This window comes from Plectropomus leopardus, chromosome 5 (assembly GCF_008729295.1).
Source record: "Plectropomus leopardus isolate mb chromosome 5, YSFRI_Pleo_2.0, whole genome shotgun sequence".
Taxonomy (NCBI): Eukaryota; Metazoa; Chordata; class Actinopteri; order Perciformes; family Serranidae; genus Plectropomus; species Plectropomus leopardus.
The window spans coordinates 17,838,986-17,864,662 of NC_056467.1; the positions used below are offsets into that span (position 1 = coordinate 17,838,986).

At 37.1% G+C, this 25,677-nt stretch overlaps 1 protein-coding gene across 1 annotated transcript; it reads right to left on the bottom strand.

The window, feature by feature from the left end:
* Positions 1-3,314: 3,314 nt before the first annotated feature.
* ttc12 (tetratricopeptide repeat domain 12) lies at positions 3,315-24,116 on the bottom strand. Its single transcript, XM_042487439.1, has 21 exons — positions 24,071-24,116; positions 22,929-23,083; positions 22,615-22,636; positions 20,630-20,707; positions 20,396-20,517; positions 19,430-19,489; positions 18,907-18,978; positions 18,461-18,521; positions 16,707-16,895; positions 13,550-13,619; positions 11,351-11,430; positions 10,771-10,939; positions 10,189-10,284; positions 8,948-9,011; positions 8,722-8,856; positions 8,106-8,198; positions 7,671-7,739; positions 5,353-5,454; positions 4,850-4,949; positions 4,381-4,609; positions 3,315-3,384 (listed from the first exon to the last, which is right to left on the bottom strand). Exons 1-21 carry the CDS (start codon positions 24,114-24,116, stop codon positions 3,315-3,317), a joined length of 2,082 nt encoding a protein of 693 aa, XP_042343373.1.
* Positions 24,117-25,677: the final 1,561 nt, after the last annotated feature.

Consider the following 25,677-nt stretch of genomic DNA (forward strand, 5'->3'; position numbering starts at 1 on the left):
TTTCCAAACCTAACCATGTGCTTTGTTGCCTAAGCAGAACAACGAACTTTTGCTTGCTAATCCTAACCTTGGGCTTTATTTGACATCCCTGTTGTTTGTGGCATCCTAGAACATCAACAGCAGACGCAAGAGGATACCTAGTAATTTTAGACACGAATGTCCACTGACAAAGTGCCGACATGTGACATCTTGGGATGTGTTGCAATTTGAGGGCTGATTAAACAAAAAGGGTTTTAGTCTTAACCAAACATGTGTATCTGTCATGAGGTGTGGAGCAGGGGACCACAGTAAACAGAAACCCAAAAAACACAATATTCTTAATAATAGACTGAAAAAAAAATAAACAAGACAGACAGAAAAGAGGAAAACAGGGTTTAGGTTTAAAAATACTGATGTTAAGTGATTTCAGGATTTATTTGTAGTCAAGGGATCACCAAAGTTACTAGGGTTCATCCCCTGAGAATAATGAATGTCTGTACACATTATTTATTTATTTATTCCTTCATTAATGTTGAGATATTTCAATCAATAAGTGAAAACCTTGCTAGATTAAGAGTAATAAGATTAACACTCTATGTGTAGATATCTGTAAGAAAATTCCTGGCAGTCTATACAATAATTGCACAAACATGCTCTTACTCCCCTAAAATCCCAGCCTTTCTACAACCTCTAGGACCTCCTGACAGTATAATGAAACTAAGGTAATAGCAAACATCATTCCAGTGTTGCAATCCCTCAGTATTTGTCATTATTTATAACTTTTTTCAAGTCATTGTAGGTGGATGCCCCTGAATTGATTGGAGGGTAATTTAGATCACCTGTAGTGCAGCGTGTGGGGACTGACTCCTAATTTAGAATTGAGAGCAGCTTGGTGCCTTTCCCTCTGGCCAGTCAGGGTGTGATGACGCCCTTTCTGAGGGCTTAAGAAAGGTGAGGACAGATGCACTCAGGGCACTCTGATTTTTCCTCAATCAAATGCCTCACATTAGTGGACATAACCAGCCTGAAACTCTGGTCTCTTTTGAGAGTAAAATTCTGTCTTTTGCTGTCTTTTTTAAGGGCGATTTTGTGTTTTCTAAAACCTAAGTGCTGTGAACAATAATGAGCCCCTTAATACAAGGTCACCTGCATCAGGGCTTTTTTAAGGTTTGCGTGCTGCCTCACTGTGAACTAATGCCCACAGGCTTTATATAGTGATTTTTCTACTGAGACCCAATACAAACCCCACCTCATATATATACACATTTAGTTATCAGTGAAGAGGGATTTGTTTATTAATATTAAGGAGGCACTTTCATTGTGAAAGCTCTTGTGAGATTTGTTGCAAAATGTGAATGTATTTTTTTTATTGTGTGGTTGGGATCTGGTTCCCACACTTTTCAGCCAGTTGAAATCTGTACCGCTACATCTGTTCCACTTATCTCTCCCAGTACAACTCTACATCCCAGTGGGTGTGCACATGTTATGGTAGTATAATATAGCTTTCACCCTCATGTAGTGGCTGCATTCAGCATTCAAGTGGTGGTTAGAGCTGTCACACAGAAAGAAAAGTTCCACATTAAATTCCTGGGCTCAGCCCTCTCTGTGAGTTTACAAATAATCCTCATATTTCAAGACATGCAAATCTGGCGGACCCCAAACTAAGTCCGACTGTAAACAGTCTTTAAAACACAAATTTATTTAGAGATGATTTGTCCTTTCAGTATTTCCATCCAGAAAATCCAAACACAGATGACAATTTGTTGTTTTTTATCAGTAATATATACCTTCAACTGCACCTTTTGGGAATTTAAATCCACAAATAAGCAAAACACACATCTAAAGAACCTAAAAATAAGTCATATATAACAGGCTGGCACAAAATAACCCTTTAGGACACACACTAAATTACCTCTGCCATGGAGGTTATGTTTTCAGTTTTGTTTGTTTGTCAGGAGGATGTAGAAAAACTACTTGCTTGTTTTTTATGAAACTTGGTGGATTGGTGTAGCATTGGTCAAGGAACAACATATTACATTTTGGAGCAGATTTGAAACACGGTGCAGATACGCACATTATTTTGTACTTTCATTAACATTAGGAGAAGTGGTGAAAGTAATACCACACATCTTAAAATCCAGCATATGGAAGTGAGGTTCAGTGGTGACAAAACATAGTCAATTGTAGAAATATGATGACTCCATTTCGAAATCCACATTCATGAGTACCAGTAATGTTCTGTGGCAATCTACACATGTAGATGCTCAAACCTCATAGAGAAAGCAGTCTTTATGGAGCACTTGGGGTTTCATGGGGGAACCAGTTGTAGCACTAAGTGTGCAAGTGTTAAGTAACTAAATCATACTGGTTTGTGTGATGATGTTTTTTTCTATGTGCAGATTTAAATTTGACTCAAGTCTTTCCTTTTGAACATGCAGTTTTCATAACTGTTATTAATAATGAGGTGATTCTTGATATTTTTATGTATTTACAGGATAATTAAGTATTTTCATAGAAGATTGGACTATCGACCTTGGCGGAGGTTGTTATGGTCACATAAAGATATGAATACTTCATTATTTGCATTTAATTAACTTATTTATTGTAAAAGAAATTAATAAAAAAAGAGAGAGCGAGAGGGGAAAGAAAGACCTTCATGGATAATAATCACCGGGATACATTGGTCTTATCTGTGTCTCACATTATATCTCACAGTATATTAATGCTGTCTGATCAATATCTGACCTTCAGAAACCAACAATTACAGATTAAAGCACTGCATATGTGAACTCTTCTTTGTGTAGGCAGTGTATTATATGTCATATATTTACTTGCTTTGTAAAAATAAGGTACTTACAGAAAAAATGTTTAAAAATTATTAATGTTTAATATTATAACAGACCATTAAAGATTTTAATAGCTGACTGCACATGCCTCTCCATCCACACATTCATGGTTATTAACCACATTAATTCACATAGGTGTGAAAACCAAAGGCAGTCAAGAACATTGCTTGTTTATGTTTATGACCTTGTTAATGTACGTTCATGTTAACGTAACAAGAAGAAGAACTGTATATAAATAAATGGTTGAATATTGTCAAGACAGCAAAAAAAAATCTACACTTTTAAAAAAATTATGGATATTGGTTTGGAAAATATGTAAATGATGAGAGTTTGGGGAAAAAATGAAAAAGGAGAAAATCAATTCTACCACAAGTAGCTTCTTTTTTTTCAGTGGATTTTTGTTGACTCCAATAGTCAGGTAGACGTCTAAGCTCAAAACAGAATAGTGAAGATAACAAGACAGATAACAAGCAAAATGTGTTACTGTGTTCATGTGAGGAGCTTTGTGCAGGAGTGCAGGATCTCAAGGCCATGAAGTTCTCGAAGTTTGTTCATATGTCTGGAATTGAAGAAAGCGGCTCATTAAAAGAAAACACATTGACAGGGTGTTCAGTGGGGTGACATTCAATTGAAACAACACTTGTATGAACTAAAGATCAACACAACCTCAACACAGTCAGTGGAGCTCTGTAGCCCGGTGTAACAGTAAAAATGTTTCTTGCTTCTAAGAGATGTTTGTTTTTGCGCTCTTTCATTATTATATATAATCCAAAGATGGCGTACAGCATCACATCATAGCTCAGTGATCCAGTTTTGTTTTAACTCAACTTTGAGTGTAGAAACAAAAAGGTGTTTACACTTAAATTTCACCTTGCAGTGCAAAATCAATTCCTTTCCAAATAACAACAATAAAGGGAAATGTAGAATCATGTAGAAGTCCAGTGTGTAGGATTTAGTGGTGCTGATGAAAAAAAAATGTTTCTAGCAGTCCTGGTGTTGTAACTGATAACTACCTTGATTATCAATAACTCGTCATTTAAGCAGAAATGCTTTACATTGCAGCTCCTCAAATCTGAAGCTGTTTTTGGCTGTTACTTAATGTCTTTGGCCTTTGGTTTGATAAAAGGCATACATTGAGCACTGAATACTGAATACTTCCTTTTAGCCCTAAAATATATCCAACAGACAGAAGTTTTTGATGGACTAAATGCAATCAGCCTATCTGTCATGATTAAGCATTAAACCCACTGCAACTATTAACACACAGTGATGATGTTACGGCTATCACTTGACATAGCTAGTCATACATTGATATGATATAATGATATACATAAAAATGCAAATACCAATATAATAAACATTTGAATCTTTCAGCTCAGCCTGAGCCAGAAGTTATAAATCTGTCAAACATGTGATACGCATCTTTAACCAACGCCACAGCATTCCATTATCTCATTTCACTGAGGCGTTTCAGCTCGTCTATCAATGACCCTTCAGGCTTGTTTCTAGACAGTAATCAGCAGCATGTGGTTTATAGAGTGAGGTGAGAGGGCACCTGGGCTCAGATCGACACAGCTTCCCCAGAGCAATCGCTGCATTCTGCCGCACAGCTGTTCTCTTAGTGTCCCCTGCGGCGTGGCGCAGTAGCAGTAGCACAATATCAGTGCCCAGCAGGGTGCTGGCAGTTCCCTCCAATTCAAGGCAGTGGGCCAAGCACAGGGCTGCATTTCCTGTCACCATCTCATCACAGCTGGAACTCAGCAAATGACGTAAAATAGACAGTTCTGTGTAAAACAAAAAAATGAAAAGGAAATAAGAGGAAAATAGCTTTTTAAAGACATATAAACAAACACACATAATGGCTTGTTGATCATCAGATGCACTGCGCTCATTACATGCAGTATGCATACAAATGTAGACACATACACACATTTCATTTGCATATTGGGTCAAGCCTAAAATATTATTCATAAACTAATGAAAGAGCATCTAAAAGTAATGCAAACATGTCAGTCATTTCTCACTTTTATCAGACTTCACCAGCTCCTCCTGTGCTGAGTGACTGGCAGCAGTGCACACTGTCAGAGTCTTAATGGCATACTTAGTGGCAGTTTGCCCTGTTCCCTGGGCAGGCAGACACAGAAATAAATAAAGAATGATGTGAATCAAGTTGAACATATGCTTGTTGTAAAAAAAAAAGTAGAATTTATATTTACATTTAGAAGTCAGAAAAACTGACCTGTAGTGGGAATTAGTAGAAGACATACACAGTTACTTCAAATAGATTACATTCAGAGAAGTTAACATGATGAAAGTACTTTATATAAATATGGGTTTTTTTTCATCACTGTGTTTCCATCATGATGTTTCGATCATGATGATGGTGAATAATCTTGACTGTATGTCGTCACGGACCATTTTAAGAATGACAGTTCAATTTAAGGATGGTCAAGGGGCACTATACTGTTCCACAAGTGAAATAGAATAAGTGTTGATGTATTCATAGATACTTGGCTATAGTATGTACCTTCAACAACCGGCGCATGGTGCGGACCACGTCCCCATGAATAACATGCTGAACAGCCTCAGGGGACTGAGGGAGGACACTGCTCAGCACGCCTGTGGCTCTCTGGAGGACAAAAAATTATGTTGGCATTAGAAACTGAGATAATCGAAGAAACAGCAGAAGAAAAAAGATCCAAAAACACAGCAGTCACAGGTATGGGGCAAAGAAAGCTAGCAAGGGAGAAAACCAAAGAGAAACAGCTCCTACGGGAGACAAAGAGGATGGGACAGTGTAGTCAGAAAAAGGAGGCGAACAGAAAAGGATGTTAAAATCAGTCTGAGTTATACAGTGTGTTTGCAACAGTAAGTGGGGAAAGTCCATTGTAAAGATGGTTACAAAGTTGCCTGAAAATATCTTTATCTTTTATAATATCTTTTATAGTAAATCCTCCAAGGACAGGACAATGCAAAGAGAAGATGAGATTAACAAGCATAAAGCCAAGTAGATCTGGAGGTCACACAGGAGTGCTTGCTCTGTCTTGCAGAGAGGATCTGTTGAGTCACACATTATAATTACATTCAGTAATTTGAGGGCATAGATAGAATAAATTAAGGGCATGACTGAAGTAATTTCAGGGTATGAATTAGTCAATAAAGGTGACAAAATATGCATATTTAGTTTGCAAATTAGAAATCAAAGTGAATTATTTGCAGGTCAGAGGGCACAAATTAAGATTTTTATTTGCTTGATGCATTTTTAATGAAACATGCTCGTCCTATTTACCCACTTTAGCTTTCAGTTGAGCATTGCTGCTCTCATCATTCATGTTCATGGTAACAGCAGGCAGACATTTTCACAAAACATTTTCTCTGATCAACCTGCTGCACACTGCCTCCCAAGCTCCAAAACGGAAGACAAAGTGAGCTCGAGACCAAGAACTTTTTTTAGGAGTTGGTGGAGACTAAATCAGAGCTTAGAGAATCCTGAATACTCCAGTGACAGCACCAATAAGATAAGAATGCTGTTTCATATTTGTTTGCCAGCATGAAAACAGTTTTTTAAGGCAGTAATACTATATTCTAGCTCTGTATCTTTCAGTTTGTTTTTGATTTCTTCTGACTCCTAGTGGCCAAAAAATCTTTAGATTATAGAGTGACACTTTATTTCATTGTTGGAGTAAAGTGTCTACAAGAAAAGTAGTTTCACTTAAAAAAAATTCAAATGTCAGAGAGAAATGCTGGAAATGAATGTCTCAAACCATGGATACTTAACTTGCACATATGCTGAAACATTTCGTTTTTAACAATGCTGTTGTTCATGTGTGGTTAGGTTTAAGCACAAAAACAGGTGGGTGGAAAAGATCATGTTTTGGTTTAAAATACCCCATTTGAGGGGGCACAATCCCAGCAGGAAAAGCAGCAAGGTCTTGCTAACAAGCAACCGATTTTCATGCCACTATCCAGGCTGATGGGACTCTACAAAACACCCACGGTCCTTGGGGCATTAAAACTGATGGAAAAACTGCAATGACATGCTAATGTTTGTTGGTCTTGAACAGTAGTCTGCTCTTCTCTCCACATCCAGATGACAAATTTGCTCATAAACATCACTTTATAAACGTTGATATGATACCTATGAACCATGCAAATGTTACATATTTGTGGTTTGCACAACGTACAACGCCAACATTTTCTGCTGCTGATTTTGGAGCTCTGGGGCATTGTAACCATTATGATGTATTGATTGTATAAGTAAAATAAGTTCTTGAAAACCTGAAGCTTTTTTTCCACAAAGGATGCTGACACAGATGACAATGAAGAAAAAGTTCCAGCCAGGCAGTCAGTGAGCAAATAAACAGAATACTGAGACAGATGGTGGAAGTGTGAGACTCAAAGGGCATTGCATAATCTGTGTGAAACTGCTGTAACAGCCATTAGCACAGACAACAGCACCTGGAACTGGTGTTTCAATCAGCTGTAATGACATGTATATAGGATCCTCTGAACATTGTGGATTGCTGTTTCCACCTTATGAGGCTCATTGTCAGTGAGCTCACAAGCCCTAGAAAAGGCCCGTCACCCAAGACGGATGTCTTTATCTTGTCTTAGTTACCTGAAAGGATGGTTTTATGCTTTAGAGGGTGTATGGAAGTTGGGATACAAACAAAGTTTTCAACAACAATACTAATATTTTACAAACTTTTCTTGATCTGATACAAGAATACAGGAAAAACATGAAAACCTAATGGGAGTTATGATACAGTAAAGCAACTACATATATGACGTGTTTCAACCCTCCTGAGTCTGCACTACAGCAGTACTAAAACAAGGTTGACTCACAGTTATGACTCCACCATCATTATCCCTCAGCAGGCCCAGGCAGCAGTCGCAGAGTGAAACAGCATGCTCCTACGAAAAGGAAAATTGCCACATACATTTCACCTCTCAATAGTTGACGTCACACATCATAGTTTTCACAAATGCCCCCCTCCTCTTCCCCGGTGTGTTGACTTTTATTCTCAAGTGGTGTGGGGTTAATTTTCTCTGCAAACATTATTCTTTCAAGGGTAGCCCCCACATTAAATGACAATTCAGCTCAAGTTTATCTAAGGTACAGTATCATCATATCATCAGATAGCATATTGCGGCTATAAAGATTAAGCGAAATGAGACAGAAATTCATTTTTGCTCTTATGACATATACATGCATAACTAAAACTCCATACCAGGCAAAGTAAACATCACACATCAAATATCACACATCACTTGTCTTACCTGAATGACTGGAGAGGAGATAGCTGAAAGGTTGATGATCAACCCAAGCATGGGGTAAATGACATCTTTGTATCCGCATGCACTGCACTGCCTCTGCAATGAAAGTCAACAAATTCTACATTGAATAAAATGCATACAGCTAAACAATTCTCATTACATCCAAGACAATATATCTATAATGTTTAATTTGGTGATTCACACTATAGAGTGCTCCAGGGGTTTTCCTGTAGGCTGACATGGAGATAAGTATCGGCCAGTTTCCCTAGGGGATTTTGTTTTAGAAATCTCCTTTTTAAGACACATAAAAGATTCAGAATTCAGGGCGGGGTACTTACTGTCTTATTTTATGTCGTAGAACAAAACATGAATGTCTCTTAAGCTTGTGCTAACAACAGACCTTATTTCAAGAATCTAACCAAAAAAACTTGACTTTAAAACAATGGAATCTAGACTGCTAAAATGCCAAATAATTTCCAAGATTTGAGACTCATCCCTGATGCTATACTGTGTTGTGTTTTTTTTTTTGTATCCAAGTGCTGTGACTTTTGAATTCGACTCAGTGAATGAGTGATTTGTACTTTTCTACACAAAGAGACCAGTCTATAATGATGCTAACAATGGCAACCACAAAGGCCTTCCAACATCCTGGATCATGGGCAAAGCTGCGACAGATGATGTCATCTCGAGCCAAACAGCCAATAGCTGACATCAGTGATACAAGGACATGTCGATTGGCCTCGCTGATATTTCTCTGAAAATATAACCAAACACACCCATAAACACACTTGTACACATCCAATTCATGCTGTGTATTAAGATTAAACTTTGTGTCTATATCTTACCAGTATTGTTGTAAATGGCACAATAACAGAGTCTGTCAACGCGTTCCTTAACTGAAAGCAAAATCTGTAAAAAATAAATAAATAAATAAAAATTGTTGTTTTTTTTTTTACTTTACATGCAAGATAAAAATACAATGTATATAGGTATATATGTATAATTATGCACAATTGTTCCACTATTAAACAGAAAGTAGCATATGTACAACATCATGCTAATTCTTATTACAATGAACATTGATGCTTGGACAGAGAAGAAGTGAGTAAAGACAAATTTGATCCTCAGTTTAGGTTATTTACAGCCCAGCAAGACACAAGTAAGAAAAACAACTCTATCAACTGAGCAAAACGTCGTACTAATTGCATCAAAAACCACTGTACACTCACATTTACTTTACACTCACTGCCTGAGTCATAGAGTCTAACTGGTAAATGCAATCCAAATACCACTGCCTGTCATGTCTCTGAAGATTCTCACTTACGCAAATTGAAGGCAGTAAAAGGCAGATAGATTTGCTGTGATATCTTCACAGCACACTCTGATTGCTTTTGACGAATGACTAAAAACAATTAAATATGCTGTATGCCATATATAAATAATGTAATGTACATAAAGGCATGTGTGCAAATGTAAGTAGATTCTGTAACTGTTTTATTAGAAGATTTTTGCATTTTAATTTCATTTTAATTTTTTTGTCAGATCAGCTTTGTCGTAATTTTTACTCAAAGTATTTTTGAAAGCCCAACATTGATCTTCTGAGCCTCTCAACATGAGGAGAAAACCTGTGCAGGATATAACACATTCTTGTTGAATAACTTCCTTTGAGCTAGTCGGGGGAAATTGATCCCCACTTCACTACCTGACACCTCGACTTATTTTCTGCAGTATTGGAGAGACTGGGTTGTCTTTTCATGTCTTGTTTTTTAGAGGCGCCGGAAAGGAGTACAGGGCAAGACCAGCCTTTTGCCTCCCAGTGATTTTCACACTTGAATAGCACACGTTGAATTATTAAAGATGCCACACTTTCCATTTCTCAGAGGACCTCTAGTGACATGATGCGCCGATGGATTTTGAATTGCTTTTAATATATATGGATATGATGTATGGGAGGATAACAGACTCTGTTGGGCTCTACAGAGTGTGTGAAAATGTGTATTTTCTTGTCCAAAAATGAAATTAATCATTTTCTATGGTGTGAGGATAATAACTCTGGTGTTTTTGTTCAGCTGGGTATCAGTAATACTTGTTTTCTGCTGCGAAGTTCTCCAGAATGTTGACCGCTATGCTCCCCTGCAGCTGCTTCGGCTTTACGATGCACGCCATGAGGTTCCTCACTAACCTTTAGATCCAGATTAAGAGGAGAGTAAAATAAAGAAAGAGAGAGGGATAAAAGAGCAAGAGGGAAAGGGATATAAAGGAAAAGATATAGGTATTATAATGATGCCAAATAGGAGCAGCAATATTATTCATTCTTCCTAATTTTCTGAAAATCCAATGAGCTGCAGCTCAGATATTATCAGACCTACATGAAAAATCACTTGGGCTCCTATAATTTTTAATACTATGTCCCAGGGCAATGCTATACAACTTTCTTGAATTCTCATTAAACAGAGATGGCAATTGTACTGACAACCACAAACATATGGCCCAGAGCCGGCCCAAAGTCCAACCACTGATTTAATCAATGGGAAAAATGTTAAATGCAATTTGGTTCATTAGAACACCATCTCTGTCTACCTACTAGTATATTTATACTCCAGATATGTTATTGCTCTCATTAGTTTCATTAGGGAAATAAAAATAAAAAAAATTTAAAAAGTCTTACATGTGCACATTCAGGTTGTCGATTGCCAAACGTCTGCCGTGTGGCATCTGTGCGTACAGAGATAGTAATGTCAGGCATCCCTCCCGCACTGTAACGTGCTCTGATATTAACAAGTGAACAATGGACTGCCTGCTGACTGGGCATGCCATTAACATTTTCTGATTTTCATCTGAAAGCAAAAAGAGAACATGGTAAGGAGCACGGACCAACAACTGAGTCTGTAAGCACAATAACATGAACACTAAGTTGCTATATTTGTGCTGATACTGAACAAACGCTTGTTGTTTATAGGGTATTAACACAAACACATGTGAATAGTCAACAAATGATCACAGTTAGAGCTAACAGTTGATGTGCTGAAGCCCACACAGCTTGTGTGATTCAAAGGCAAATAAAGGCTGAACTAAAGAGAGGGCTTAAGTATCACATTGACATGCTGTGCAGCAATGACACAATGCAATAGAGGATTATATTAGTAATTAAATTATTTTATTTTTTCCTCTGTTTCTTGATAACTCAGTGAGAGCAAATTATTACAAGGACAAAGATAAATCGAAGCTTAATTTGATTAACTACATACCATTTCCACTACAAATGACCCTCCACATTTTCAGCACAGACACACACAATTCTGGATACTTTGTTGTGTCCAACAGGCAACTGAAGAGAAAATAAAACAGGGATATTAACTGCAGTCTCTTCTAATTCACATAACAAAAAATCAAATTGAACATTACCATTTAAGTATTCCAATAAAAAATAATTCCAACACAACACAAAGGATTGAAATTAAAACTACAAACACAATATAACAACTCATAAATGTCAAAGATTTACTTTGTGTTCCAATATTTGTTATTATGCCAGACACAGGTGTCAAATCAACACGAGTAAAGTTCAGCATATGTGCAATGCTGCTTCCAGTCAGTTGACTATGTTTGTTCCCTCTTCCAAATTACATCAATCAAAGTTTGCCACAATATCTGTAAGCCAATCATGTTGCTACTGTCGAACTTTAAATCTGTTTTCCTCTCTGCTGCTGTTATTTTAGGAGGAATTGTTGTGCCCGCCTGCACCCATTCACCTCCTGTCATTACATCCTGGGACAAGCTCATCAAAAGTCCACTCCTCATCAAATCAATTACATTTCTCATTGTTTTCTGTACATGTAAATAAATATTATTTCACTCTGAATGAGTTACTGTTCATTGAATTCACAATGTAATTTAATTTCATACTGATAAGCAATCTTGGTGCAGCAGCAGGGGCCAAAGGCACTTTATTAAAAACTCACTGACTGACTGTATTTCACCACAGCTATATCAAGAAAATAAAGAGCAATAAGCATAAAAATGTTTTGTGAACACACAATATGTATTGGTACTTAATCATGATAAGACACACTCCCCTTTCATTGATATACATTTGACGTAGGTAACTTGTGTGTCTGAACAATTAATCAAACTCAGACCTACTTTGTGATGTAATAAAATGCAATTTTCAAACTGCAAAAGCTGCAATTAGAAATAAAATCTACCAGGTCTGAAACAACTGGCCCCGTGGACTTCACTTGCACGCACACTGCCCCACAATCCACATGCCGTTTGCAAATGACAATAGATGAGAAGATCTACTTATAAAATGCCATGTGCATGCTTTGATGCTGGCTGTTAAAGTATTTGAACGGCCAGGGTAGGATAGGTTTAAGTGCAATCCACATGTTTACATCATATATAGTTTGCTGTAATGAGTGTGTGATGAAAGAACATGTGTGCCTGGCCTATATGAAAGAGCATTTTATGTTGACTGCATTCGATATTGTGTTGGTCCTGTTATAGAATGATTTATTGCTTGTGTAAAGTGGATAATATAGAAGGTAAGGCTTTTAAAAATAACATACTGAAAAGAAGTTCTACTGAAAAAATACTGCATTATAATTGCAATATTGGTTAAAAAAAGACACAATAATATTATTTTGCCATATGTTTCCACCCTAATTATGTGACATAGCCACTTGGCCATCAGTCATGTTACTTACCTGCCATTCTACTAAAGTGTTTATAACTGAAATATCACTGTTGTCCCTGCCCTGAAGAAGCTTATGTGCTGCTGCTTGTTAGCTGAATGTTATAGACCTATTTATTATTGCAATATCTGATATGTATTTTTAAGAATTCTATTATAAATTAGCAGTCACAAGATCATTCTTTAGTTTTCTTTTATAGAAAAGTTTCTTTGTTTGGAGACCTGTAGGTTTTAATAACAGGGAACACCTTGAATAGCTTTTCTAGGACAGTCAATAGGACACTGGCCGAGGAGGCCAGTGTCAATTAATTAATTAAGAGAATTGCATTGGGTTCAAATCTTTATAGGCTATTCTCGTCAAGCTTATACTGCAATTTCATTGCACTCTCTATTTTCCAGACACAGTGTTCTGACTTGAATAATGACAGTGCTAACAATGGACAACATGGAAAGTGCATGACAAGTTAATAATAACCTTACTGATCTGACATGAGGGAGTCATAATTTGTATCTTGCACAAAACACCCCCTCTTTCGGGGACAAAACACGTGGCCTTTGCTCATCTCAATCTTCAGTGTGATCATCTTTTTCCTATTTAGGCTATCACACAAACAACCAGAGAGAGGGAGAGGGGAGGGTGGAGAATGATCTTTCTAGTTTAGGCCGTCATTGTCTCTGTATGCCCCTGTCTCTGGGTCCATCTGTCAGAGCTCCACTGAGGGCTGACAGCTAACTCTCCCTCTGGTCTCCTTACCTCCTCATCGTGTCATTGCTGCTGATGATACTAAAGCCATTGTTCAGCCTGAAAAGGGTCTGGCCTGTACCTGTTAGAAGAGAACAGTAGATAGTGTAAGAAGACAGAAAACTACATATCATCACCAGCTAGGAGATTTTAGAGAAACACAACACCTTTCACTTTTAGTTTACCTTACCTTGTTCACTGGTTTATTGTCAAGGGCATGAGAGAGAGGAATAAATAAAATATGTTGACAGAGGAAGGTACGGTGAGGAATGGTCTATTTTCCACTTACAATGAGTTGGAGTATACAGAAAGTAGAGCAGGGTAGTGAGGAAAGAAACCTGTAATGTCAGCCCTGCTGAGATCCTCTCAATTGCGAGTTATGTAAGTTTTGCCCTTTTCTGTTGAATGGCACTGTGGGACAGGCATTATATCATTTGACAGTACACTTTTTATTCATCTAAATGAAGAAGAAAGAGCGACTGAGAAAAAAATGTTTGCCATGATTCTGCAGTGGACAGCCAGTGAAAAACAACAGGGTGTATTACAAATAGTCGTACAAGTTAAAACAAAAATGGAGAGTAAGCATTATACAGTGATGTGGGCTCTCTATAATGTTACGGTTTACTGAAGGACAAGCTGCAAGCTCCACTCAAATCAAATCAATCACTCTTACCTACGTAGTCAAAGTACCTGATGTTACAAAAGGCCTGAATGAGAGCAGAAATGAGGTGCAGCGTGTCAGAACTACCTTTCACAGCTTCTTTCTGAGCTGAAGTACAACAAAAATAAATACTCCTGAGAGGGCCATTGACCTGATGAATTGATGAATTGTACCATTAGGTTGTTGTACAAAACTAGCAATTTCTGCCTTTTGGCAATAGCTAAAAAGAGTTCAGGCCTACATAAGCAGTGTGGAGTTTCAAAGTCATTTCTTTGGTCAAAAACATTTACAAAAATATCAGCAGCTGACAGAGCTGGGATGAGGAGCCTAGTGGAGAGCAGGTGTTGCTTGTTGACAGTGGCCCCTTTTCATACAGTAGAGGACTTGGTAAACAAATATCTTGTTCCCAACAAGTTTTCCAAAAGCATTACAATACACTTCTATGTTGAGAAAAATCTGGTGGTGTAAGGGCATGTCCCTGCCTCCAGTTATCTGAAATTCTGAGCAATAGCACTGTGTTGAATGAAGCTAAAGCTACAATAGATTTGTTGATCCCCTAACAACAACTTCCTTGACACATTGAAAGATATATGTAAACGTCGATTATTCCTGACATATTTGTTGGTCCTCTGTCCATTAAGAGGACCAAGCCTTGCTGTTAAGTCTACATAGCCGAGGGACATGGAACCAACGTTCACCAGCTACCTACTGAGGTTATGGAATGGACACCTGCTGTCACAGGTGTTTCATTAAATTGCATCCAAGATAGCCCCAGAAGGCTTAATAGTACTTGCTGTCATCCCATAACAACCCCCCTCCATACCTACTTCGATCTACTCTCAACAACACATACAACTAACACTGCCTATACAACCAGGGTACACTCTTTAAAATAAAGGTGCTAACTAGAATCATATAGAGTTCTTCATCTTGTCCTTATAGAAGAACCTTTTTTGGTTCCTAGAACCTTTAATAAAGGTTCCACCTGGAACCCTTTCAGATGATTCTATTTAGAACCCAATATAAAGGGTTATACATAGAATAATTTGTAAAAAAGTTTCACCGAGAACGCTCTATGAGAGGTTTTACAGAAAACACTACATATGGTAGAACAGTTCTACCTGAAACCCTCTCTGTGTGTTCTCCCCAAAACATGCCATCTTCTAAGGGTACTAAGATGAACCCAGGAAGATTCTACCAGGGAATGCTTTTATATTCCACCCAGAAGAGCAATGAAAAATAATTACTGCAATGATGGTTTTAGTTTAACAAGTTAATTGGGGCCAAGGAAACCATGCCTGCAGCTCCAAAAGGGCTGAGACCAGCGTGACCATCAACATTCATGGTTTACAAACACGTTTTCCTGGGTTAAAGGATTCATTAACTCGCTACTACTACAACTACTACTACAGCCTTTACTATTCCAATAGTCCAGTAGGATTGGGAACTGAAACTCTGTTCCAAATCATAACTGTATACAAAAGAAGAGAATGGTTCTTACTGGAATCTCCTGTTTACATAGAACCATTGAAGAACGCTTTCTTAAAACCATAGGGGCTCTGGATGAAAGGGGTTCTTAATGTGACCCATAGTCTTACAAGAACCCTTGAGAGAACCTCTTGAAAAAGGTTCTTCAGAGGCAGATGGCTCTGGATAGAACCTCAGCTCTTCGGGACGAACGCATTTGGAAACCTTATATCTAAAAGTGTACCTGTGCTAAAAGCTATTATGTTATCCTAATGTTACTAATTTAATTTTTAAAGCCCATTATACATTATAACATCACTTGAGTGATAGGACAGCTGATGGTGCACGCTTGGAACAGCTGACTTAGCAGTTCAGTAACCAAATTACATCATCATTTAAACTGCAGGGGGATGTCTAATTCTGCTAATTGCTATGATCACAAACAATCACAAATCAAATCATACATACACTGGAGGTTTCACTCATTTCCAGGCATTTCTAAATAACAGACAACTTATTTTTATTGATCTGATAAGGGAATAAAAATGCAAAGTTGTTCTGCACAGCTATTTTTATGCTGTTTGTTATTTTACAGTGCTACAAATGATGTGTTCTGGTATACATATATACATACCTATGCTCTGCAAAGTGGTTGACCATACCAGGTAGCATTGAGATTTTGCTCTTTGAGTATGTCTTTAACTCTAAATTGGAAATTTGTTCACTGTGACAAGCAAATAGAGTATGAAGAGAAATCTGTCTCCCCTCTTTTCCACTGTCATAGAACAGGGCATGAAACAATCAGATTATCCAACCCTGCTTTACCTGATGCACTAAAATTGCTCACTGTGAGTAAACTCTTTTTCTTTTTGAATATTTTATAACCTTCCTCTCCCAAAGGCTGATCTATTTCAGATCTTTTTAGCCATTAAACCAAGAAATACAGTAGGTGGACCTGTGAAGTTTTTGAAGTAAGGATGGGTACAAAGAGATTAAAGGATAAAGATAATTGTGCAAAACTTCTTCCAAAAGAGCACTCACAATCAGTAACTGCTTGTGTCAGAATCTCCAATCCTCCACAGTAGTACAAGGGAATCTGGCCAGGTCTTGACAGCTTCTCCAGCAGCTCGGATACTCTTGTGGCATTCCCGTTTCCCTTGTCAAACTCCCGCATCGCATTCATTTCCTGACTCCTTCTCACCTCTTCCAAATCTACCTGGGTTAGATATTCTGCAGGAAAAAAACAACGGCGATAAAGGAGGAGAGAAGAGAAAGTTGACTGTGATCTGACAGAAAGCTAGCAGTTACTAAAGTTCCACTTTAACAGAAAAGAGTGAGCTGAAAGTCTCATAGTAGTATCATCATAAAGCGTGCACAACCTGAGACAAGCAGGTCTGTTGGAAATAGTAGAACTGTTATGCTCAGCCACATATTACAAGAGCAAAGACACTGCAAAATTCAACACATAGGCATAAACGTTGCGAAATAGCAGGTTTGGTTGTGACCAAACATTTAGCTCCTTCTGTGGAGAGCAACTTTAAGCATGTTAGTAAGTTTATAGCTGGGTCAATATTTTTTAATCGTCCCATATTGTGCATTTGTTGACATCATGGTAGTGGCATCCTTGAGCATACACAGCAGACACAGGAGGATATCTACATTGTGATATGTAGACAGAGAAATCCACTGCAAAATGGCAACATGTGATGAGTTGGGATGAGATCTTTTTGGGATCTACAAAGAACTATAGTACAAAACACAGTTACTGGGAAAAAACTAAAGGTCATTTTTGACATTTAAGGTATACTAACATTTTATTCAGTGCTTTGTCTCTTGGATGACTGCTGCTTACGGTCTGGCATGGTTTTATATAGCCCTTTCCATCTTCACTTTTGCACTCTTATTTTTCTTTTTTTATTGCTCTTTTTAATCTTTTTGGCTTTTTGTTTGTTTGTTTGTTTGTTTGTGTGTTTGTTTGTTCTCTGTACATACTGTACATATCTTTATTACTATTATTGTTGTTATTCTATTGTATTCTATTTTATTCTATGTTAAGTTCCTACCTTTGTGTGTATATATATATATTATTTTTTAACAAATATTTCAATCAGTTGCTGATCTCTTATTTGCTGCTGTAAAAAACAATTTCCCTCACAGAATTAATAAAGTATTTCTATTCTATTCTATTCTACCTCACTTGAGAGCTTAGAAGGTACATGCTCATGAACATCCAAAACATAGAAAATACGAAGAAAATACAAGCAGAAAGCAGAGTCTCTGCAGAAATATACACTGCCACACATTTCTAATGGGTCATAAGTGATGATTGGGAGGGATTACTTGTGTTTCAGTCTACAAATTAATTTGTAGGAAAATTCTGCATAGTATATCTTTGAGCTTTAGCGTTGTCATGAAAGCCTTGCAATTAAATGGAGTGCAGTCAGTGAGACCACAGTCTCCTACATACTACATACATAGGTGACAATACAATTCTCAACAAGGTTCAAATAATTTCATGGTATAACAAAACAAAATCATGTGAAAAATGATGTGTGAAGAAAAAAGGTGACGCCTGCACACTTACTCCTTGCCACACAAATTTATTCAAGACAACGTTTCGATCCCACTTGGATCTTCTTCAGGTCAAAAGTCATGATGTGAATCAAATCTTAAAATGGTTGGACATGATACATCCAAAGACTGTAGTTATTACAAAAGGACTGAGCACATCAGTTTTCAAGGCCTTTTAAGCTTTTGCTAACCTTACCGTGAAAAAAAAAAATCAGTTTCTTTACCTTTCACCATCGTCTCCTTTGCAGGTTCAATCTCTACAATCTTTTCAAAGCAGTTTCTGGACTGAAAAAGAGAAGAATTTAGGTCATAACTTGTTTTATGATGAGCTTCACTTATAAGCCCATGACAATCAGTATGATTGTGGTCATTCCAATAGACTGCAGTTTATCAGTGCTGTATATAGAAAACTATGATGCACTTTACTGATCTTTGCATTAAAGATTTTACCAGATATCAAATAAGCCTATGAATTATGGATTGAAATACCTATTCAAAATAAGTTTTTACAGAAAATTGCTGAGATTAGTACTATATGCTTGCTTCTATTCAAGGCATCAACTTTCATTTTGCAGCCCTGTTTTTGAGATGCTATCTGTATACAAGAGCAAAGTGTAAGAAAAAAAGAAAACAGGAATAATTAGATGTAATGGCAGGTAATCAGTCTCACCTCATTATATTTCTTTAATGCCTGATATGCTTTCCCCATGTGTAGATAAGCCTTTATGCACCTGTCATTACACTGACAGAGAGAAAATGATTATGGTAGTGTATTAGTTAAAGTGCTTCATCCAAAACACATGCATAATGGTGATTTAATGTTTCTGCATAACACTAATACAGTAAGCGAGAAGTGATTTAGAAATCAACGGTAACATGAAAAAAAAACAAAACTCCTCAACAACAACCAAATTTAAGGGAATGCTCAAAAATGCTATTCATTTTTTCCCTACTTTTTCAAACATAGTGTTCTCTCCAGGGAACATTTCTAAACTGCAGATGACCTGTATCCTGCACCTATCACTGTTTCTTTTTGAGTGCAGTGCAGGACAGAACGTAGTCCATCATCATCCAAACCATATTCCTACAAACATATCTCCTCTGAGGTCCAAGCTCCAAAGAACTGCGCCTCAGATGACACTATGACAAATGAGAAAGCAACTGACTTACCACAGCTTTCAGCAATGCCTTACCTTCAGGGCCCATTCACAGTCACTGATGGCCTCCATGTACTTCCCCTGCTTGATGTAAGCCTAAGTAGATGTGAACATTGGACAGGTGATAACTGGGCATCAATATCTGGTCCCACAAAGTAAAGAATGTGATTAGTTGTGTTACATGTTTGGTTATTAATATATGACAGAGCAGACTTTGGAAGGGAACATAATTATTGTAACTTTTTAATTGCATGTGGCAATGAACATATTCAAACTGAAATATCTGGAAACCCTGAGGTTTCCTTGTAGGTTGCTTAATCAATGCACAATAATGAAGCTTTCTTCGTTATGCAACAGTGATAGGCACACAAAGGCACCTCTGTTTCGATTTCTTCTGAATAACAAATATGTTTTTTGTCACACCTTAAAATTGTATGTTTCCTTGTAAAACATTTGAATTAGGGGAATATATTTGCAGAAAAGGGATTTAAAATAACAAGTGTATGTGTACCTGGAAAATAGGAACCACTGTGTTTTTGTTACCTCAAAAAGAGCCATTTATGTTGTACACAGGGAGCAGGGATATTACACCTCATTTACGGAGATCCTTGTGTTGCCTCACCACGTTTCTACAGCAGCCCAGAATGATGAAATCAAACTCTGGCTCTACATAGGGCCATTCTCATTTTTCCGTTGGTCACCGTGGTAGTGGCCCCTCAGTGATGAGTAACATCCAAAAAAACCTGATTTTTGTACTACAAAACTTCCTTTTTCAGTGTTGTCACTGTCTTCAGTTACTTGGTCAATTTGTTTTGCAGAGGAAGAGTACTCTGTGGATAATTCATTTAAAACCTCCCAAGCAAAGAACACTGAAGGAATTCCAACCGGAAGAGGTTTTACCTGGCTTCAATCTGAAATCCTAACTGCAAGATGCCACTAAATCCCCCTAAATCCTACACACTGCTACTTTACAAGACGGAAAGCATAGCTGATGATATTTACTTGTGCTCTGTTAGTGTACAATGGCTGCATGTCCTGTAGTTCAGCCAAGCCATCACTGTAGTACTTCACAGCAGTTTCATAGTCTTCTTTAGCATAAGCTTCATTCCCCTTATCTTTGAGTGCTGCAGTGACAAAAATGGCACAATATTTTAAAGGATGTATTGCCAGCCCACAGGAAAACAAACACAGTAAACTCTTTACAACAGCATCTTTAAAGAACAAAGAATCACCCACCAGCTGCCTTTTTTGCTTTTGCAATCCTCTTTACTCTCCTATCTTCAGCATCTCTCTCCATAATCTTCATGAAATTGTCTGGTAAAAAATAATAATAATAAAAATCTCTTAAGCGTGGGTGCTAGAACATAGAAGGTCAAGATATTTGTCATTAGATGGTACTTTGGATTGCATATCAGTTTAAACTTTAAGGTCTCCCCATAGCTTGCCACACATTTTAAATAAGCAATATTGTTGTCAGTATAACTGATATAACTAATTGAATTTACAAGAGGTCCAAATCATTAATAAAAATATCTCTGATGATTATAGAAATCCCACAGGGTACCTATTATGCTAAAAGTGTTTTCCTAAAGACAGCAAACATAATATCAGTTGGAGGTCATTTAAATACTGTTTTGCTATCTCCTCAGCCTCAAACACAGAATTATTTTTCTACTTTACTTTGTGTATTGAATGTATGATGTGTTAATGGGAAACCTCTGCATTTTTCAACCATTTTCCCATGTTTTTGTAACGAAGAGTCTAATGGAGACAACAATTTTTGAAATTGCTCCAGTACTGAGAGAACTGCAGGCAAAACAGGGTTCAATTTAATCCCTGCAGACGAATGTCCACTGTCAATTTACATTTGTTAACAGTGCTTGTTTTTGCCACTGATGGGTTAAAACTGCCATAACAAATGTCTGAAAACATAACAGAAAGGAGCTTATGGAGAAATAAAACATTTTTCCATATATTTTGCATATCAGTTTGTTATTCTGACCAAATCCCACTCAAGGAGAATTATCTTCTGAAATGCCACGAAAGTGACCTGTTGCAGTAAAAGCACAGTGGAGCAGTTTGTGAGAGTTGAAGAGAGAAGTGCCAGGAAGAGTCTGCTGGGTTGCAGAAAAGCATAATTTAAATTACAACAATCTTAATCTGTCTGTGGCAAATACAAGCACTTTTAATGGATGTCAGTTGGCGATGCACAATTGCCCAGAGTTTCAATTGCAGCATGTTTTGCCACTGCAGCAGTCTCTTTCAATACCAGATAAATTTTATGAATTGTTGTCTTAATTTGTCAGTCAGACACAAAAACATGGGAAAATAGGGTCTTTGTTGAAATACACGGGAGTTTCCCTTGAAGCTCAATATACATACACAGAGATATGAAAGTTGTTGATGAGTTTTACCACCCAAGTGTCGATTCGATGAAAAGCTGTATAAGATACCACATTCAATGAGCCCGTATAAAAATGAGAAAATGATATGTATACAAAAGAAGTTAATGGAAAAAAATCACCATTGGAACTTTGCAGCATATACTATGTGCTACACAGTAGCTGGTTCCTGTTTGCAGGGTATTTCCTAAGGCTTTGGTGGTTTAAACAGTCAATACTATAAGTATCCTAACCACTTAACATTGTAGGAGGTCTCTAAACAAACAAACCAAAAAAAAACATTTCAGTCATGTCAAATTATTCATTTCCTCTAATCCTTAGCAGTGCCCTCCTCACTATGACAGACTGACATTTTAATAAGAGAGTGAAGAGTTCAATTCAAACCTCTCCTTATCAAACATCTGTCAACTAAACTGACAAAAATAGCAAAAAACATGGGGATGTCTGAGATGGTCTGAGCAAGTAGCAGAACAGAGCAAGGTAACCCATTACTGAGGGTAATGTTGTAATGCTAAGGACACACCTGACCTGTCCTGCTGATAGCACATGGTGAGTCACCAAATTGCCAAAAGACACAGCTATTAAAAAATCACATTGTGCCTAAGCCTCAGCCTCACTGGGAGTGTGCTCTAAACTTCAACAAACCTAAAAACTACTGTATAATGAACAACAATCAAAACAATCTCTGAAAAAAGATACATAAGGGTATATTTATTGTTGTATTTTGTTTGACTCTTCTTGCCTTGCATGAGAGGACATATAAATCTGCTTAAATTATGTTTAAATTCAGTGCAAGAGACAACCAAATAACCCGCTCACCTGGACCTTCATTCTGCAGACTCTGCAAAACAAAAGAAGAAAGAATGTTAACAAAATACCTATAATATCTGGTAATTACTTATTGTACATCACCTTGTCTTCTTTGACGACAAAAAAGGTCAAAGACAAGTGTTTGTTGGTTGTGTACTGTATATGTGCACTGTGTGTTTGCGGGTTGTGTTGGAGAAATAGAGAACGCAAGAGAGAAAAAATTAAAGAGAGACATAGGCACAGACAGATTGAGAAAGAATGAGACAGATTAAGAGCGAGAGCGGTGCAACTGTACTTGGGTGACTTTGTGTGAATGTCTTTACCGAGGAAGGCTGAGGTGGTGGCTTTGTGTTGATTGTAGTCGTGCTGACTTTTGTCCTGCAGGGTTGATCTAAGGCAGCAATGTAGCAATCTGCTTTCTCTATTGCTTTTTGCTGGAGTTTGACATCAGAGGACTGTAGATCCTTGACAAGCTCACCTGAAAAGAATTTATAGTATTCACTGCTTTTTACAATCTTCACTCACATATTTAATATTAATAATAATCATTAATAATAATCATTATATATTCATTCTTTATTTTTGATATTTTGATTTTGATTTATTAATTTCATGCATATTTTCTAAATCACAACCAGAATACTTTATTGATCCCCAGGGGGATCAAGAAAATCATAGAAAGTCATATAGAATACTAGAAAGTATGAAGTTCATTTTTTTAAGTGCATTATCCATTAATTTTCACCACCACTCATTATGTAAAATATTTTAAAATAGCCTATATGCTGAGTATGTAATTTTTGTAAAAAAAAAAAAAAAATGTGCCTTAGGATACATTTCAATGTGCAAAACTAATATGTAAAGGATTAATTTTTGTGTGTGTGTGTGTGTGTGTGTGTGTGTTATGCTTAAATGTACAACACACTATAGGGTTATGCATAAATAGGAATTAGAGTAAGAAATATGTACAAAATGTGTATCATGTTTTAAATATAAATTCAGTGCACTCTGTAAGAAAATACTAGGATACTGAGGAATATTGCACAGTTGAATAATTACACAGAGAATTGCTGCAATTATTGCAGAAATTATTATAGTTAAGACAGTATTTCAAATAATTATCGTACTTCTCAGTTTTGTAAGTATTGCAGCTTTAACACTGAAACCTAGCTACTCGTTTATGTTGCAATGTACAAAAAATAACTTGGCTTTGCTACAGCTTCATGACTGTGGACATCATACACCACAAAATAGTCCTCCCCAACTGTATAGTAAGCATAAAAAATACATTTATAATGTTGCCAGCGTATTTTCATTTCTCATTTAGGTTTAATTAAACCAGGAAACCTGCAAGCTAGCGTTCACTGGTAAGTATTAATGTCTCACATTTGGCTTCATAAAAACCACAACATGACGTCTCGTATGAGTGAGTTGGTAATGTTAGCTATGTTCACCGTATACTTACTTATTTTGTCAACATTCTCCAAAAAACTGTCGAAGTCTTCGTCCATTACTCTTGCCTTTTCAAGCCTATTTTGATTATTTTAACTAGCTAGGTATCTCTATTTTATCTTAGCTAACGCTGACTTTACTTCACACTGACTTTCAGTTTCCAGTATCGGCGTGCGGTTACCATAGCAACGTGATGCCTTCAGCGCTGCTCGTAAACTAAATTTAAAGTAGCACGCGCTTTTAATGCCACATAGTACTAGTCTGCAGCTTATTAAAGATAATAAAAGAATAACTGGAGTCAGTGGAGTGTTTTTTCTTTTCTCACTTCCTGGGATTATATATGCAGAACGAAGAGTAATGAATGAAATTAGGCCAATTTTAAAAGTTTGTCATATCAGCTTTTATCAATCCCATTGTCACATTCTGGCTGTCGACTGTTGTTTCTCAAATGTCCTGTGTTGTCGCCAATAAAATGTTTCGCTGACCGTACTTTCCTTTTTTTCATTTTGCCATACGTGTATTGTTAAATGTCTCTGTCTCCCTATGAGCTCAGCTGACACACCGGAGCCGAGGAGGATGAATCAAGCGCTCCTCCCTGGGAAGGAGCCGCCTCCATCAGGTGCAACCACTTACTTACTTACTCTACTGAGAGGATATTTAGGCCTATGTTTCTAGCTCCGTTTGCTTTTTCTTTTGCACGGTAGGCAGGATGTGCGCGCTTGATCCTTCAACATTTTGATTCACCTTGGAACTGCACACTAGGCTCCTATTTATTTATTTATTTCCATTGATATGTTTGCTTTTCTCATAGCAAAGCTCAAACCACTCACCTATGAGTCATTCAAAGAACTGAAAGAAATCTGTCTTTAAAAACCACCTTCTGGCTGCATCTCCTTCCTTTGTTAAGATGCATTAAGTCAAAACGCTGGTGATTCTCTCCAACATGCATTATTTGACAGAGGCATTAATATTTGCACATGTGATCTTCATGGCAGCACTTGAAAGTAGAACCCCCCCACTCTGCATTTATTTGGTGATGTTTTTCAGCCAAATTAAAACAACAGAACTACAAAAAAAAGGATTAATTAATAAATAGATGTAGGGTAAAGTGAGCTACTCTGGGGCACTTTTTGGTCAACTACCAAAAAAACAAAACAAAAAAAAAACAATGGCATCTTGATTATGTTTGTTATGTTTATGGTTCTCCTCTACATTTCTATATAGAAAATATGTAGCTAAAGCAACATAATCTAGAAACTTTGGACATTCAAACAAATCGACAGTTAGTGAGATAGTAGCCTATGGGAAAGTCATTTTTGTTTGAATGTTTTAAATAGTAAAAACCATTTATCAATTTAATCATTAATTTATTAAATCATTAATGTAACGTGTGTGTGTGTGTGTAACAGTTATGACTAATTCTGGACTACTATGGCTGGCATGAATTAACTGCACCATCTTTAATATTTTAAGTGACAAAAATAGCAAAAATGTCTGGAATGTGTAGAGTGGCAAACAAAAGCAGAAGTCATGATGTTATTGAACCTAGTTTCAACCAAGAACATTAATTAACCTAATTTTATAGTAATCATCTTGATACAAGGATATCCAAATCCTTTT

Bases quoted from the DNA above. Each gene is read 5' to 3' on its own strand.
- ttc12 (XM_042487439.1), bottom strand. From the start codon at position 24,116: ATGGACGAAGACTTCGACAGTTTTTTGGAGAATGTTGACAAAATAA. The intron at 20,518-20,629 runs GTGGGTGATTCT...TTGTCACTGCAG, and splicing joins AAAAGCAAAAAAGGCAGCTG to CACTCAAAGATAAGGGGAAT. The intron at 10,940-11,350 runs GTATGTAGTTAA...TTTTGCTTTCAG, and splicing joins GGTCATTTGTAGTGGAAATG to ATGAAAATCAGAAAATGTTA.